The sequence below is a fragment of the Sapajus apella genome, unplaced genomic scaffold (assembly GCF_009761245.1).
Source record: "Sapajus apella isolate SASKATOON/1434 unplaced genomic scaffold, GSC_monkey_1.0 scaffold62, whole genome shotgun sequence".
Taxonomy (NCBI): Eukaryota; Metazoa; Chordata; class Mammalia; order Primates; family Cebidae; genus Sapajus; species Sapajus apella.
Window position 1 is genome coordinate 4,165,767 of NW_022437002.1, and position 14,235 is coordinate 4,180,001.

The window sequence follows — 14,235 nt, forward strand, 5'->3', positions numbered from 1 at the left end:
CACCATGCCCAGCTCACAAATTGTATCTTTAAACATTGTGCAACCAATAATATAGATTTATAATTATTTTATGCACCTGTCTTTTAAATCATGTAGGAAATGAAAAGTTATAAACCAAGGTGTATAGTAATATTGGCTTTTATATCTGCCCATGTGAATTCTCCTTTATGAGAGATCTTTATTTCTTCATAAGGCTTCAAGTTACTATGTCCTTTCACTTCAGTCTGAAGGGCTCACATTAGCATTTCTTTTTTCTTTTTTGAGACAGGGTCTTGCTTTGTTGCCCACACTGGAGTGCAGTGGCTGACTACAGCCCGAACCTCCCAAGCTCTAGAAATTCACCTCAGCCTCCCAAGTAGCAGGGACTATAGGTGCATACCACCACACCCAGCTAATTTTTGTATTTTTTGTAGAGACAGGGTTTCACCACATTGCCCAGGCTGATCTCAACCTTAGCTCAAGTGATCCTCCTGCCTCAGCCTGCCAAAGTGCTGAGATTACAGGGATGAGTTACCATGCCCAGCCAGCTTTTCTTGCAGAGCAGGTCTAGTGGCAACAAAGCCCCTCAGCTCTTGTTTACGTGGAAATGTCGTAATTCTCCCTCATTTTTGAAGGAGAGTGTTGTCAGATATAGAATTCTTGCTTGACGGTTTTTCTTTCAGCACTTTGCATTTTGTTTTGTTTTGTTTTTGAGACAGTGTTTCATTCTTTCACACAAGCTGGAGTGACAGTGCAATCACGGCTCACCACAGCATTGACCTCCTGTGTTCAGGCAATCCACCTGCCTTAAAGGTCTCCCAAGTAGCTGAGACCATAGGTGCATACCACCATGCCCAACTAAATTTTAAAAAATTATTTGTAGAGGGGGAGGGTCTTACTCTGTTGCCAGGCTGATCTTGAACTCCTGGGCTCAAGTGATCCTCTGGCCTTGGCCTCCCAAAGTGCTGGGATTACAGGCATGAACCACCACACCCAGCCTTTCGGCACTTTTTTATTCTACTGCCTTCTGACTTCTGTGATTTCTTTTTTTTTGAGATGGAGTCTTGCTCTTTCGCCAGGCTGGAGTGCAGTGGCTTGATCTTGGATCACTGCAACCTCCACCTCCCAGGTTCAAGCAATTCTCCTGCCTCAGCCTCCTGAGTATCTGGGACTACAGGCGTGTGCCCAGCTAATTTTTGTACTTTTGAGAGATGGGGTTTTACCATGTTGCTTAGGCTGTTCTTGAACTCTTCGTCTAGAACTCAAACCATTTGCCTGCCTTGGCCTCCCAGAGTGCTAGGATTATAGGCCTGAGCCACTGCACCCAGCCTGATTTTCATAATTTCTAATGAGAAATCATCTGTTGATCTTATTTGGCATCCTTTGTATCTGAGGAGTCACTTCTTTCTTGCTGCTTTCAAGAGTCTGTCTTTGGCTTTCAACAGTTTGTATCTCTTAATGTGGATATCTTCTTTTTTTTTTTTTTTTTTTTGGGACAGAGTCTCACTCTCACCCAGGCTGGAGTGTATTGGCATGATCTTGGCTCACTACAGTCTCTGCCTCCGGGGTTCGAGCAAATTTCTCATTTTAGCCTACTGAGTAGCTGGGATTACAGGCGCGTGCCACCATGCCTGTCAAATTTTTGTTTTTATAGTAGAGACAGGGTTTCACCACTTTGGTCAGGCTGATCTCAAACTCCTTACCTCAGTTGATCCACCCACCCAAGCATCCCAAAGTGCTGGGATTACAGGTGTGAGCCACTATGCCTGGCCTAATGTGGATATCTTCTTTAGACTTCATTGAGCTCCTTCATGTGTAGATTGATGTGTTTTATTTAATTTGGGAAGTTTTTGACCATATTTTTTCACATATTCTACCTCTTTCTCTTCTGCTTTTAGGACTCGCATAGTGTGTATATTGCTTCTTTTTCGTTTTGTTTTTTTTGTTTTTTTTTTTTTTTTTTTGAGACGGAGTTTCGCTCTTATTACCCAGTCTGGAGTGCAATGGCACGATCTCGGCTCACCGCAACCTCCGCCTCCCAGGTTCAGGCAATTCTCCTGCCCCAGCCTCCTGAGTAGCTGGGATTACAGGCACGCACCACCATGCCCAGCTAATGTTTTTGTATTTTTAGTAGAGACGGGGTTTCACCATGTTGACCAGGATGGTCTTGATCTCTTGACCTCGTGATCCACCCGCCTCGGCCTCCCAAAGTGCTGGGATTACAGGCTTGAGCCACCGCGCCCGGCCTGTTTTGTTTTTTTTAATAGAGACAAGGTCTTGCTATGTTGCCTAGGCTGGTCTCAAACTCTGGGCACAAGATGTCACCCTGTCTGAGCCTCCAAAATTGATGTCATTACAGTCATAAGCCACCATGCTGGCCATATTTGTTCTTTTAATGGCATTCCATAGGTCCACTCAATTCTGTTTTTTCTTCATTCTTTCTGCTCCTCAGTTTGGATAATTTTAATTGCTCTGTCTCCAAGTTTGCTACTTTTTTCTTTTGCCTGCTCATATCTGCTGTTGAACCCCTCTAGTGAATTTTTTATTTCAGCAAGTGTAATTTTGAGCTCTAGAGCGTTTGTTTGGTCCCTTTTTATAATTTCTTTTTATTGATATTTTATTCATATATTGTGTTTCAAATTTCCTTCAGTTCATTGTCCCTGTTTTTCTTTAGCTCTTTGAGCATATTTAGGACAATAGTTTTAGAGTCTGTCTGGTAAGTCCAGTCTCAGGGATGGTGTCCTATTTTTATAAAATTACTTAAAATTGAAACAGGGTCTCCCTATGTTGCCCAGGCTGGTCTGTAACTCCTGGTCTCAGGCAGTCATCTTGGCCTCCCAAAATGCTGGGCTTATAGGCTTGAGCTACCACATCCCGCTAGGAATGGTTTTTACTTTATTCCTTGAATGGGCCATGCTTCCCTGTTTTTTTTGTTTTGTTTTGTTTTGTTTTTTGTTTTTTTGTTTTTTTTTGTTTGTTTTGTTTGTTTTGTTTTGTGTGTGTGTGTGTGTGTGTGCGCGCGTGCACACGCGCGCGCACCTTGTTATTATTTTTTGTTTGTTTGTTTGTTTGTTTGTTTGTTTTTTTTTTTTGAGACGGAGTTTCGCTCTTGTTACCCAGGCTGGAGTGCAATGGCGCGATCTCCGCTCACCGCAACCTCCGCCTCCTGGGTTCAGGCAATTCTCCTGCCTCAGCCTCCTGAGTCGCTGGGATTACAGACACGCGCCACCATGCCCAGCTAATTTTTTGTATTTTTAGTAGAGACGGGGTTTCATCATGTTGACCAGGATGGTCTCGATCTCTTGACCTCGTGATCCACCCGCCTCAGCCTCCCAAAGTGCTGGGATTACAGGCTTGAGCCACCGCGCCCGGCTTTTCACCTTGTTATTTTTTAAAGACAATTTTTAAATGGCAAAAAAAAAAGTTATTATTATCTGCCATATCTAGTGTTTTTCATTTTGTGGAGATCCGAGTTTCCATCTGGTATGATTTTCCTTCTACTTGAAGAATTTTCGCATTTCTTTAGTGCAGGTCTGCTAGAGAAAAGTTCTCTCAGCCTTTGTTTAACTGAAAAAGTCTTTATTATTATTATTTTTAATTTAATCAATGATCTGCTGAATTGCTTTTATTTCAAAAAGTAACTGTTGGAAATAAAATCCTAGTTTACCAGGTTTTTTCTTTTTTTTTTTTTTCAGAACATTAAAGATATTATTTTATTGTTTTCTGACTTGCATGGTTTCTGACAAGAAGGTAGGCCATTCATGCCTTTGATCTTCTATATGTAATAGGTCTTTATCTGGCTGCTTTAAAGATTTTATCTATCACTGGTTTTCAAGATTTTGGTTCTGATGGGTCTTGTGATTTTCTTTGTTTTTATCTTGCTTAAGGATTATCATAGCTTTTAGGGTTCATGGGTTTAGATATGGAAAATTTTTACTCTTTTTTTAATTTTTATTTTTATTTTTTTTTGAGACAGGGTCTCACTCTATTGCCCAGCTAGAGTGCAGTGGCATGATCTTGGCTCACTGCAACCCCTGCCTCCCAGGTTGAAGTTATTCTCCTGCCTCAGCCTCCTGAGTAGCTGAGATTACAGGCACCCACCACCACACCTGGCTAATTTTTATATTTTTAGTAGAGATAGGGTTTCACCATGTTGGACAGGCTGGTCTGGAACTCCTGGCCTCAAGTGATCTGTCTGCCTCAGCCTCCCAAAGTGCTGGGATTATAGGTGTGAGCCACCATGCCCTGCCAATTTTTAGTCTCTGTTTGTAAATGTTTTTCTGTTCCCCTCTCAATTTTTTTTTCCTGTGAATCCAGTTACTATTAGAGCACTTGATATCATCCTACTAGCTACTAAAGTGTCATTTCTGGATCTGACTTTCGACTGACTTTTCTCCTGTGGGTCACAGTTTCTCTGCTTCTTGGCATGTATAGTACTTTTCATTGTTTTTGAGACAGAGTCTCACTCTGTCTCCAGGCTGGAGTGCAGTGGTGCGATCTTGGCTCACTACAACCTCTGCCTCCCAGGTTCAAGCGATTCTTCTGCCTCAGCCTCCCAAGTAGCTGGGACTACAGGTGCGCACCACCATGCCCAGCTCATTTTTGTATTTTTAGTAGAGACAGGGTTTTACCATGTTGGCCACGATGATCTTGATCTCTTGATCTTGTGATATGTCCGTCTCTGCCTCCCAAAATGCTAGGATGACAGGCGTGAGCCGCCACACCTGGATGTTTCTGTTTTTTTAGAGACAGGGTCTCACTCTGTTGCCCAGGCTGGAGTACAGTGGAGCAATCATAGCTCACTGCAACCTTGAACTCCTAGGTTCTTCAAGCTATCTTCCCACCTCAGCCTTCCAAAGTGCTGGAATTTTTAGGCATTAGCCCATGCCGGCCTCTAGCCCATAAGTTTTAATTGGATTCCAGACATTGTGAGTTTTATGTTTTTAGTGTCTGGATTTTGTTGTTGTTCTTGTTTTAGGAGTGTAGGGCTTTATAGCTGTTCTGTTTTAGCAGTGTAAGGCTTGTTTGTAAGCTTCATTAGTAGCCTTTTTTGGGAATAGTTTAATCCCACTACTAAGCCATAGCCCTTTTGGGGTCTCTGCTATGCCCTGAGTAATCAAGGAGAAATCTCTATTCTGATTTGTCTAAAGCCTCTCAGCCCTGTTTGAGCTCTGGAAACTGTTGAGCTTATATACAGCTTCTCAGTTGCCCTTTGCATGACTCAAGGAGCTTCGCCCAGCATATATGCATCCTTAGTCTTCAGCAAAGATTTAGGGAATCCCAAACAGATTTTCCAGGTTTTTTTTCCTGCATATTTCTCTCCTTGCTGGAATACTGTCTCACTGTATTCAGCCACCTAAGTCTCACTGAACTCTTTAGTCTTTCCAGCACTAGTGAGATTTCGGTGGTGTTTGGGACCCTTCTTCTGCTATAGAATGAGTCTGTGGGCAGAGGGCCAAGGAGCTAAATCGAGCTCACTTCATTTGTTTCCCTGTCTTGGAGAATCACAGTTCTGCATTGCTATTGTCCAATAACTGAAACCGTTTGCAGCAGCAGGGAAATCCTGTCCCTGGTTATTCCATCATGGCTGGAAGTGGAAGTGATAACTATGTTAATATCCAACAAAATTAAAAGGGCAACAAAGAGCATTGTTAAGGAATAATTTGACTCACTTTATAACAAACTGTTCTATTCACAGTCAAGATACAACAGTTTGTATGCTTCTAATGAAGTAGTATTAAAATTCATAAAGCAAAATTAAATACGGGGTAAAATGGCTACATTCACTATCAATAAGGAAAACATTAGTGAAGCAATAGAGTTGAACAACATGATGAGTGTGGTGGCTCATGCCTATAATCCCAGTAATTTGGGAGGCTGAGGCAGGGGGATCGCTTGAGAACAGGAGTTCAAGACCAGCCTAGACAACATAGTAAGACCCCATCTCTACAAAAAAATCTTAAAAATTAGCCATGCCTGGTAGTATGAGCCTGTAGTCCCAGCTACTCAGGAGGCTAAGCCATGAGAATTGTTTTAGCCCTGGAAGTTGAGGCTATGATTGTGCACTGCACCCCAGCCTGGGCAATAGAGCAGTGAGATGCTATCTCAAAAAATAATGAGTAAATAAAGAACAACATGACGGCAACTTAATTTAATGGACATGATATACAGAAAGCCATGCACAATAAGTATACAGATTCTTCTCAAGCACACATGGGACACTTATGTAAACTGAATAAATCAAGGGAAATTAGATATTCAGAACTGAATTACAATACAAATATTAATTTGAAGGAAATTTATAAGCCTTAGAAGGGCAATATAGAAGGCCGGGCATGGTGGCTCGTGCCTGTAATCCCAGCACTTTGGGAGGCTGAGGCGAGCAGATCACTTGAGGTCAGGAGTTCGAAACCAGCCTGGCCAATACGGTGAAACACTGTCTCTACTAAAAATGCAAAAATTAGCCGGGCATGGTGGCGGGCGCCTATGGTCCCAGCTACTTGGGAGGCTGAGGCAGGAGAATCGTTTCAACCCTAGAGGCAGAGGTAGCAGTGAGCCGAGATTGTGCCACTGCACTCCAGCCTGAGTGACAAAAGCAAAACTCTTGTCTCCAAAAAAAAAAAAAAAAAAAAAAAAAGGCAAAGAAAAACATTTAAAAGTATAGAAACAAACATTTTTCACATAAGGGGAAACATATGTCTAATAACATGAAATCTAACCTCATTAGTAATCTGGGATATACAAATAAACATCTCTGAAATACTTTGACACCCAGTAGATTGTCAAAAGTGATGATTCGATATATGTAAGTGGCAGTACGTTTGAAAACAACTTTGGCATTAGTTGGTCAAGTTAACATTTATTTACCTATAACTGAGCAATTCATGGCTTATAACATCAGTTTTCAGCTGGGCATGGTTGCTCACACCTATAATCCCAGCACTTTGGGAGGCCAAGATGGGCGGATCACCTGAGGTCAGGAGTTTGAGACCAGCCTGAGCCAGCATGGTGTGACCCCTGTCTTTACTAAAAATACAAAAAATTAGCCAGGCGTGGTGGCGTATGCCTGTAATTCCAGCTACTGGGGAGGCTGAAACAAGAGAATTGCTTGAACCCCGGAGGTGGAGGTTGCAGTGAGCCTAGATTGTGCCACCGCATGCCAGCCTGGGCAACAGAGCAAGACTCTGTCTCAAAAAAAAAAAAAAAGAACAGTAGGCTGGGAATGGTAATCACATGTAATCACAGCAAGCACACCTGTAATCACAGCACTTTGGGAGGCTAAGGCGGGAGGATCACGAGGTCAGGAGATTGAGACCGTCCTGGCCATGGTGAAACCCCATCTCTACTAAAATACGAAAAATTAGTCAGGCATGGTGGTACATGCCTGTAATTCCAGCTACTCAGGAGGCTGCAGCAGAGGAATTGGTTGAACCCAGGAGATGGAGGTTGCAGTGAGCCAAGATCACACTACTTCACTCCAGCCTGGGCCACAGAGCAAGACTCTCTCAAAAAAAAAAAAAAAAAAAAAAAAAGATTAAATTCTGAAGCAGTGTAATTTAAAGGAGGTTGTCCAAGGTTGCACAGCTAACAAGTTAGAAGGGACAGGATTTGAACCCAGACAATCTTGCTCTAGAGCCCACACTTTTAACTACTGAGCTTATGCCAATTGCTATAATACCACCTATTTATCAAGCTTATTGTAGTTAGAGACTGGGGGTTAGGGAGTGGCTAGAGATGTCAGGTGCTTATTTAGAGCTCCCAGAGAGCTGTAGTCCCCCTGGAGTAGGAGAGGTTGAAGGGTGGGTAGGGACAGAAATCTAGTGAAAAGGAAATGCTGTCCTTTTAAAAGTTTTGGGCATTGTGTATCTTTTCTTGTAGAGACAATGGCGAGCCCAGGGAAAGACAATTATCGAATGAAGAGCTATAAGAACAATGCTCTAAACCCTGAAGAAATGAGACGAAGAAGAGAGGAAGAGGGCATTCAGCTCCGGAAGCAGAAGCGTGAGCAACAAGTGGGTTAACAGGAGTATTCTCAAACATACTATTCTGGGAAACAGTCCAGCCCCTATGGTTGGCCTCCACCTTGCACCCTGACTTTCTCTGTAGAAAAGTAGCTTACTTACTGAGTTTGCCACTTACCCAGTTTCCTTTGTTGTAAATAAGTGTTTGGAACTTTGAGAGAGGGAAAACTGACCTTATCCCCTTTTCACAAGTTAGACCAACTTAGACATTATTTACTATAGCATTCTGGTTCTAGCTCCTTGTTACCTTTTCTTTCCTTCATGCTGCAGTCATTGTTAGGCTGGCCTTTCAAGGCCCAGCTCCCACCTGGCACTTTAGGAGGCTCATCAGCCATTCTGAGCCACCTGACTTTTGTTTCTTGAGTCTCTTTTTTATAAGTATTCCTGTGACTGAGACTATATTAATACCTCACCATCTGCATTCCCTCCACCAGATTCAGTCACCTGATTATTATCATTTTTTTAAGTCAAGGTCTCACTCTGTCGCCCAGGCTGGAGTACAGTGGGTGACATGATCTCAGCTCGATGCAGCCTTACCTCCTGGGCTCAAGTGATTTTTCCACCTCAGCCTCCTGAGTAGCAGAGAGTACGGGCATGTACCAACACACCTGGCTGATTTTTGTGGGGTTATTTTTTTGTACAGACACAGTTTTGCCATGTTGCCCAGGCTGGTCTTAAACTCCTGAGCCCATGTGATCCACCTGCCCTGGCCTCCCAAAGTGCTGGGATTATAGGACTGCACCACCATGCCTGGCCAACCTAACCTGGTTTTGCCCACTCGCCCTCCCTTCCTTCCTGCCTTTTTTTTTTTTTTGGAGGCAGAATCTTTCCCTGTTGTCCAGGCTGGGGTACAGTATCATGATCTTGACCCACTGCTGCCTCTGCCTCCAAGTCCTTGAATATCTTTCCATGTTAGTATTCAGTAGTCTCCTCTGTGTGGAATGCATTCCAGGACTCCCAGTGGATACCTGAAACTGCATAAACTGAACCTTACATATACTATGTTTTTTTTCCCATATTTTTGTCTTTTTACTGGGATTGTTCTTTGTTTTCTTTGGTTCAGAGAATACTCTTAACCACTGTCTCTTTACTTTTCAGCTTTTTAAACGGAGAAATGTAGAGCTGATTAATGAAGAAGCTGCCATGTTCGATAGTCTTCTCATGGACTCCTATGTGAGCTCTACCACTGGGGTAAGACCCCTGCATGTGCGTCAGGCTGGCCTGGACAGTACCTGCTTCTAAGAACAGAAATTGGGCTGTTCACATCATTTACTAGCTTTGCCAGTAACCATGACAAGTTCTTTCCTCTGTGGACTCTTTTCTCAGCTTAAGGAGTCAGCAAGGATTCAAGTCTGATAGAAATATCGAGGAAACATTTAAGGGAAGCCATCAGTTGCCTCAGAAATTAGAAATCACTTTTCAAATGTCCCAACTTGAAGCACCCACAGATTAAATAGACCCCTTCTTCTCAGCCTGTCTATTATGCCTTCCTCTTATCCTCAATTTTTAGAAAACAGGATACCAGGTGGTATTACATGCTCACATCTGGCTCTAATGTTGGGTTGCAAAGTCCTAAACTTGTTTTACATGTTCTAGGAGAGTGTGATCACAAGAGAGATGGTAGAGATGCTCTTTTCTGATGATTCTGACCTGCAGCTAGCAACCACACAGAAATTCCGGAAACTGCTCTCCAAAGGTACGAAGCCTGGCCTTTCGCAGGCCCTATGTGATTTAGCCTCTTGTTTCTCTTCACTGATGCCATCAATTACACGTGCCCTCTCTCATTCTACTCTAGCCCTACTGACCTTGGTGTTCCTTGTACAAGACAGGCACATTCCTACCTTCACACTGGATATTCCCTCTGCCTGATGTCCTCTATTCCCAGATATCTATGTAGCAACTACCTTACTCCTATGATCAAATTCTACCTTCACTATTTTTATCTCTTTACCTTGCCCTACATATTCTCCTTCCCTCCCCTCCTATTTATCTTCTCAAATAATAAAATGACGCTTCGCACTAAGATATAAGCTCTCTGAGGGCAGAGACTTTCAGTTTTGTTCCCTCCTGTGTCCTCAGTACCTAGGACTGTGTGGCACACAATAGATACTCAATAAAAATCTAACGTATGATAGGAAAAATACCTCTTGTTTCAGTGTATCAAACAGTCTTCCCAAGAAGAGAATACTCCTCTTTCTCAAAAGAGAAATGTGTGGACCAGGGTTGTTCATCCCTTAGGCAATCCCCTCTCCCACACCTTTCTTTGCTTACATTTAGTAAGCCAAAGATGAGCATACTTAAATTAGGATTGGATTTACTTTTTAACATTCCAACTGTACTATACAGTTCAAAGATGAGCAGAAATTGTTAAAAACCACCTTATCAGAAAGGAGTTTGGGAATGTTTGTAAGGGTCGTCAGAAGTATCTAAGAAGGATTGCAAGCTGACCTCTATGAAGGGAACAGCAAAAACTTCTCCTGCCGTTTCATTTGCCCTTCTCCCTTATCCAGAGCCTAGTCCTCCAATAGATGAAGTTATCAACACTCCAAGAGTGGTGGATCGGTTTGTGGAGTTTCTGAAGAGGAATGAGAATTGTACATTACAGGTGAGGCCTGAAGGGAAGGGGTTTGTTTTGTCTTGTTTTGTTTTTTAATCTTGGGGGCATACATAGTAGGTATATATATTTATGGGGAGCGTGAGATGTTTTGACATAGGCATTCAATTTGAAATAAGCAAATCATGGAGAATGGGGTATCCATTTCCTCAAGCATTTATCCTTTAAGTTACAAACAATCCAGTGATACACTTTATTTTAAATTATACAATTATTATTGACTATAGTCACCCTATTGTGTTATCAAATAGATCTTATTATTAATTTTTTTGTACCCATTAATTATCCCTACCCCACCCCCCAACCTCCCACTACCGGGAAGGGGTTATTAGATGAAAGCCCTCCTTGCAATAAATTGCAATGGGATATTTCTATTGACATATCTCTCAGGAAGTACACAAGTAATATTAGGAAACATTCAGGAGAAACCATCAGTTCCCTCACAGCCAAAATCTCTTCCTTACAACAATTTCAAGGGAAAGACACCAGACTATGATAGACAGATCATTCAGTTATAAATCAGGGGGTATAGTCCACTAACTGTGTGACCCGAGGCAAATTGTTTAGCTTCACTGGGTCTCTTGTTTCAGAGATGGGTGATGGGTCAATCCGTTGGAACTTGCCAGAAACTCAGCTGAAAGGGACTCTGAAAGACCCATTTCATTCTAATCCTCATTTTAGAAATGAAGAAAGTGAAACTGAAGAAATAAAAAAGTGACTGGGCAAAGGATGCATGGGTGCTGTGGTAGTGCAAGACTCAACCTGGGACCATGGAGGCCCAATGTCTTACTCCCATTTATATCACGTCACTGCACCTTCCCACTATCTAAAGAGGGGAGGGGAAAGGCTTATTGTGTGCGCGCGCGCGCGCGCGCGTGTGTGTGTGTGTGTGTTTGTTAAATTCATGGACAAGAAAGAGGCTTGCTTGTGTTTTGTGGGGTTGTTTTTGTTTTTTAAATTCACGGGCAGGAGGCTGACTGTTCTGAGCCAGCTGATAGGCATGGCTGCTCAGTCTGAAATGACCTTTCAATCACTGCTTAATCTCACTTTCAGTTTGAAGCTGCCTGGGCTCTAACGAATATTGCCTCTGGAACCTCTCAGCAGACCAAAATTGTCATTGAAGCAGGGGCTGTCCCCATTTTTATAGAGCTGCTTAATTCAGACTTTGAGGATGTTCAGGAACAGGTAATGCTTAGATTTGATATAATTCTTTATAGTACCTGTGGTTTAATAATGTATTTGGTCTTTATCCTGATTCTTCGCACAGTGTTAAAACTCTTAGAATTTCCTGAGTGATAGGAAATATGTATCAAGTACACCAAGTGTATCAAGTATAGATGGCCTCTGGGACTTGTAACTGGTGTCTCAAGGCGGGGCAGTCTTGTGGGACTGACCTGCGGGCTCTTCACCTGTGGGGTCTGCACTAACTCCAGGTGTTAGTTTCAGAATTTAATTAAATTGTTGGACACATGGTTGGTGTCAGAGAATGGGTTGTTGATGTGGAAAAAACTCTATACATTTGTTGTCGGAAGTGCCATTGGAAAAAAACACTGCAGTACCTACATCTCAGTACCCACAGACCATGGAGATAAAGATACAACTTTGTTTCTCCCATTGAATTCTTGCTAGTTGAATAGAAGTGGAGAGTGGTAGTGGGCCCTTTCCTCCATTACTACATATAGAGTTGGTCCAAAACAGCTACAGGAATGCAACTTTCTGATTACTTCTTTTCTGGGCGATGTTGGTTTGACTTCTCTAGCTACAGTGCAGTTGGCAGCCTGTCTTTACCTGCTGAACGAGGAACTCCCAGAGGATAGATCCTTGTAGAGCAATTGCTCAGTAAGGATTTCAACAGGGAGGTTACTTGAGCTTGTATAGCGTATTTGGGACCTTGACATCATCCTCATCCTGGTGGGTCCTCACTTTGGTGTTATGGCTATAACATACTTATAGAAGGCTTTGTAGGTGACAGTTTCATTATTCCCTTTTCAGGCAGTCTGGGCACTGGGAAACATAGCTGGCGATAGCTCTGTTTGCCGAGATTACGTCTTGAACTGTTCCATCCTTAATCCTTTGTTAACGTGAGTAATTATAATCTTCTGCACCTGGGTGTGTATAGGGTGGCCATGTGGCAGGTTATTTGGGGGCGGCATACTTGATCCCTTAAGATAATAGGTAAGTGCAAAAACTATAAAAATGCATTCCGATGGCCAAAGTAAAAGATGGGTATCTTTGGAAATTGAGAAAGTTGTGGCCGGGCATGGTGGCTTATGCCTGTAATCCCAGCACTTTAGTAGGCTGGAGCAGGTGGATCTCTTGAGCTCAGGAATTCAAAACCAGCCTGGGCAACATGGTGAAACCCCAGCTCAACAAAAAATACAAAAGTTAGCCAGGTGTGGTGGCATGTACCTGTGGTCCCAGCTACTTGGGAGACTGAGGCAGGGAGGATCACCTGAGCCCCAGGGAGCTGTGATCACACCACTGAACTTCAGCCTGGGTAACAGTGTGGGGAAGAAAAAAAAAAAAAAAAAAAAGATTGTGCCACCAGTCTGCCAAGAAGGATCTTGTTCCTCACTTCATGACACTGTAGAACCTCATGTTAGTCATATCCTCCTCATTGTTGAGGCAGGACTAGCCAATCTGGAAAAATCCAACCTTCTCTACAAAACGCATTGATTTGCTGTGGGGTTATACATACATACATTGGACAGCTCTGTTGTAAATTATAGATCAAAGACCCCATGAAGTGTCATTATATCCCTCTTTTCATCCTTCCCTCCATGCCCTCAGGGTAAGCTACATCTAAACCAAAACAAAAATGAATGAACTGTTCTTCAGAGACCAGAGTCTCATAACCTACCACTATCACTTTCTTGGATCCTTCACAGAAAATCATTCCATACTATGTGGCTAAAGCTCTCACAGTAGACCTATAGCTTTTGACTTTTAGCTTTTATTTCCAGGGAATACCATTCGTTGTCCTGGACTTGTGGCCAGGGTTATGGGCATGATATATCCTACCTTAGCTTTACAGGCTTACTAGCCCTCTGTTTTGTCACTATTATCTATTGTATTAACTAGCCACAGCTGGTCCTGCAAGGAATACTCTGTACAGAGACTGGCCTCCTAACCTATACCAACTCTATTAATTTAGCTCTGTGAGTAGGAAGAAACAGGCTGCTAGAGTCTGAGAGGTCTGATTGGAGTCCCTGGGGTTCATTGGCAACAGCCCTATGCCAAGGCCTCAGTACTCAGGATCTGACTTTGCTGTTTCCTTCAGACTCCTTACCAAGTCCACACGACTGACAATGACACGGAATGCAGTCTGGGCCCTGTCAAATCTCTGCCGAGGGAAGAACCCACCCCCAGAGTTTGCAAAGGTGAGAGAACTACTTACTAGACCCTGAGTAACATCAGGTTTCTTCACATGGTCTTTTTAAGTCTACGTTTTCACTTTACTATCCAGGCACACAAGATCATCTACTTCATTGACAATTGTAGACATTCCCATTGACAATTGTCAATGAAGTAGATGATCTTGTGTGCCTGGATAGTAAAGTGAAAAGGTAGACCTAATGTTGAATGTAGTAGTGATCTCTAGGGTCTGGAATTACTTGTGTG

At 42.7% G+C, this 14,235-nt stretch overlaps 1 protein-coding gene across 2 annotated transcripts in view; it reads left to right on the top strand.

The window, feature by feature from the left end:
* Window positions 1–14,235, top strand: part of KPNA6 (karyopherin subunit alpha 6) — a 61,880-nt gene that overhangs the window by 36,979 nt on the left and 10,666 nt on the right. For both annotated transcript variants that reach the window (XM_032246732.1, XM_032246733.1), the window contains exons 2-8: window positions 7,858–7,991; window positions 9,099–9,191; window positions 9,597–9,696; window positions 10,511–10,605; window positions 11,668–11,799; window positions 12,607–12,695; window positions 13,895–13,994. In XM_032246732.1, the coding sequence (XP_032102623.1) occupies window positions 7,858–7,991; window positions 9,099–9,191; window positions 9,597–9,696; window positions 10,511–10,605; window positions 11,668–11,799; window positions 12,607–12,695; window positions 13,895–13,994 (743 nt within the window). The remainder of the gene's footprint in view (window positions 1–7,857; window positions 7,992–9,098; window positions 9,192–9,596; window positions 9,697–10,510; window positions 10,606–11,667; window positions 11,800–12,606; window positions 12,696–13,894; window positions 13,995–14,235) is intronic.